Source organism: Phoca vitulina, unplaced genomic scaffold, assembly GCF_004348235.1.
Source record: "Phoca vitulina isolate PV1807 unplaced genomic scaffold, GSC_HSeal_1.0 scaffold74, whole genome shotgun sequence".
Taxonomy (NCBI): domain Eukaryota; kingdom Metazoa; phylum Chordata; class Mammalia; order Carnivora; family Phocidae; genus Phoca; species Phoca vitulina.
This window is the reverse complement of record NW_022589777.1, coordinates 5,362,335-5,365,852: the sequence shown is the minus strand read 5'-3', so window position 1 is coordinate 5,365,852 and position 3,518 is coordinate 5,362,335. Positions and strand designations below refer to the sequence as shown.

General features: G+C 35.8%; 1 protein-coding gene across 1 annotated transcript; it reads right to left on the bottom strand.

Moving 5' to 3' along the window:
- Positions 1–386: 386 nt before the first annotated feature.
- On the bottom strand, positions 387–3,105 carry LOC116625177 (inorganic pyrophosphatase-like). The gene is given in 2 exon segments (XM_032393520.1): positions 387–2,556; positions 2,559–3,105. Coding segments are annotated over 2 exon segments (867 nt in total). The 5' UTR covers positions 2,809–3,105; the 3' UTR covers positions 387–1,939.
- Positions 3,106–3,518: the final 413 nt, after the last annotated feature.

Genomic DNA, 3,518 nt, shown 5'->3' with positions numbered 1-3,518 from the left:
AACATGCATTGGTTTAATTTCTATATAAGTTGTCTTTTGAAGAAAAGCTGTAGTTCTTGTTTCTTTTCAGGACTTAGGTGCAGACAGAATCAGGATTCTTTGTACCATGAGTAAAAGAAATCCATCTATGTAAACCATGAAAAATCACTGAAATTTTTTGTGTAAGTGAAACCATAAGCTTCAAAATCAGTGATACAGAGTAAAGATTTCCTGGACAGCATTTCATGATAAAAACCCACTTTTACCCTTCTTGTGTTTTAGGAGGAAGCAAAACAAAAAGTGGGAAAATATAACGATCTTAAATAAACTATATTACTTTTTAAATGTTTCAACATCAACAAAGATAGTTAAGTGTACATATATAAGTAAAGTCAGTTATTGTTAGCCTTCCTCATCTAAATTAATTAACAAGTTAATAAACATTTATTGATTGCTATTTATCAGGTACTAAGCTAGGTATTATTTTTCTGTCTTAGAACAATAGCTTATTTTTCTGATTATAAAAATACAAATTCAAAGTAGAATATTTGGAATATACAGAGATCAAGAAGATATTTACCCTCTACCCAGATATAAATACTGTTAAAACTTTGGTATATTTGTTTTAATTTTTTAATCAACTCAATAAATACTGAGTGTATATTATATTGCTATTTATTATTCTAGAAGCTAGAGATGCATCAGTTCACAAAATAGATGAAATTCTTGTTCTCATGGACCTTATAACTCAGTGAGGAGAGATATAAAATAAATAAAATATTAAATATGTCAGCTTATGCACCATAAAAAAATAAGGCACAATAGGGAGATAAAGAGTGTTATGTAAGGTAGAGAGAAGACATTTCTGAAAAAGTGACATTCCTGCCCAAACCAGGAATTTCTGAGCAAATATCTGGTTCTAGAGTGGATCAGGCAGAGAGAATAGCAAGTGCAAAGGCCCTGAGGTAGGAATATGCATGGCATATTGGAGAAACAGCAAGCATGACAGTATGACTGCAACAGAATGTTTGAGCAGAGGAAGGATGTGATCTGATTTATGTTTTAAAAGACCCACCCTGGATACTCTATGAAGAATAGGCAATGGGGGAAGGTGGTAGAAGTAGGGAGACCAGTTAGGAGACTACTGCAGTGGAACACAAAGAGAATATTAACTTAGACCAAAGAGGTGAGAAGTGGGTAGATGTTGGATATATTGTGATCAGCAGCATTAGGATTTGCTGATGGATCATAAATAGGGGAATGAGAGAAAAAGTGTCAAGTAAAACTATAATTTTTTATCAATCTTTTAAAATTTAACATTTTTTGAAAACAAAAAAGTAATTGTAAAGTATAATTAATATCCATAAAGCAAACATCTGTGTAATTCCTGTGCGGATTAAGAAATAGAACACTAGCACTATCCCCAAAGCCTCACTTATGTCTTCCCAATTTCTAACTTTTTTCTTAGTCCTAGAAGCATCTGTTATCTTGAGTTTTATGGTTGTCATTTTTTTTTGCCTTTTCTTTAAAGCTTTATCACTTCTGTATGCATCCCTAAATATATAGTTTAGTTAGCTTGCTTATGAACTTTATATAAATTGAAAAAAATTATGTATTCTTTTGGGTCTTTATTCTTTTTTTTTTCAGCAAAATAATTTTATTTTCTAGCACATGGTAAACATATACATCCAACATGCACTCGTCTTGCACATTTATTCACAAATGACTTCCAAATTACAACAACTGCTTTGATATTGAAACATGTACTAACTGTTATCTTAGTTGAGATATGAAAAATGCTTTTAGATGCATAACATTCTGAATATATTGGTCGCAGCAGAATTTGCTTTAGTTAGATTCGTTCTATGAATTTAAAGCTTTGAAAAGCTACTACTTTTGCATCTAATACTCCAGATGAATAAGATGCAGCAATATCAGCTTGTATTCCACAGAATATTCATTAGTTTTTCTGGTGATGGAACCACTTATCCACATCTCTTGGTACTGTGCAGGCAGATTCGCATGGTGGTGGTAAAGCATCCACAATAGCTTTGGCAGCATTGGGATCACACTTGAAGGGGCTCTCAGACACTGTAGTATTCATGCAACTGAGTCCCTTTCCATCGGTTTTCTTTGTCACTAATGCTCTCCAATGGTCATGAGTGCTTTTAATAATATCAATTGCAAAATCCTTATCTTTAAATTCTGCATGGAAAGCAAACTGGTTTTCTGGTTTTCCATCAGGAACCTTGTACCTTCTAAACCAGTCCACAGTAGCTTCCAGGTAGCCAGGTTTCAGCTGCTTGACATCATTAATATCATTGTAATTGGCTGCATCAGGATCATCCACATTAATGGCAATGACTTTCCAGTCAGTTTTCCCTTCATCTATCATAGCCAGTATGCCCAGAACTTTCACCCTAATTATTTCACCTCTTGCACATACCTTACTTCCAATTTCACACACATCAATGGGGTCATTGTCACCACAACAGCCAGTGTGTTTGTCATTGTGTCCTGGGTCTTCCCAAGTCTGGGGGATGGCACCGTAGTTCCAGATATATCCTTTATAAGGGACAAATTTGCAACGTAATGGAGTTTTCCTTTTTTCACATCTTGTTTAATTGGGTTTAAAGGATCCTTTGTAGCTATCTCCATTTTTGCATTAGACCAGCGTGGTACTTCAAATACCATGTGGAACACATCCTTATCTGCATAAATTGGAACATCATGAAATGGAGATATATATTGTCCTTTTTCATTTTTGAGGAAGACTCAGTACTCGAGGGTGAAGGGCGCGGCGCGTTTCTCGCTGCTGAAGCCGTTCATGGTGCGGATGACTAGCCGCCGCCGCCGCCGCCGCCGCCGCCGCCGCCGCCGCCGCCGCCACAGAGCCACTCTAGGGTCTTTATTCTTTCATACAGGATTGTGTTTGTGAGATTCAGCTATGTCGTAGAGAATAGTTAATAGTTAATTTGTTTATTTTTATTGCTGTATTGTATTCTGTAGTATGATTATGCCATAATGTATCCACTCTTCAGCTGATAAACAGCTAAGAAAATTTTTGTATGTGTATCCTGTTGCACATGGGTTTTTATAGGGTATATTTCTTTTTTTTTTTTTTAAAGATTTTATTTATTCATTCATGAGAGACACAGAGAGAGAGAGAGGCAGAGGCAGAGGGAGAAGCAGGCTCCCCAAGGAGCAGGGAGCCCGATGCGGGACTCGATCCCAGGACCCCGGGATCATGACCTGAGCTGAAGGCAGATGCCCAACCATATAGGGTATATTTCTAAAAGACGAATTGCTGATTTCAGAGAATGTGATTCTTCTCTTTAAGTAGGTATTGCTGAAGTGTTTCCAAAATGTACGATTTTAGACTTCTGCAACAGTGATGATTTCACATTGTTCCATATTTTTGCCCAAACTTATATTATTAGTACTTTTGTCAGTCTAGTGGATAGGCATTGGCTCATTGTGGTTTTAATTTGCATTGCTTTAATTACTAATGAAGTTAAAAATCGATTTGTATGTTTTTT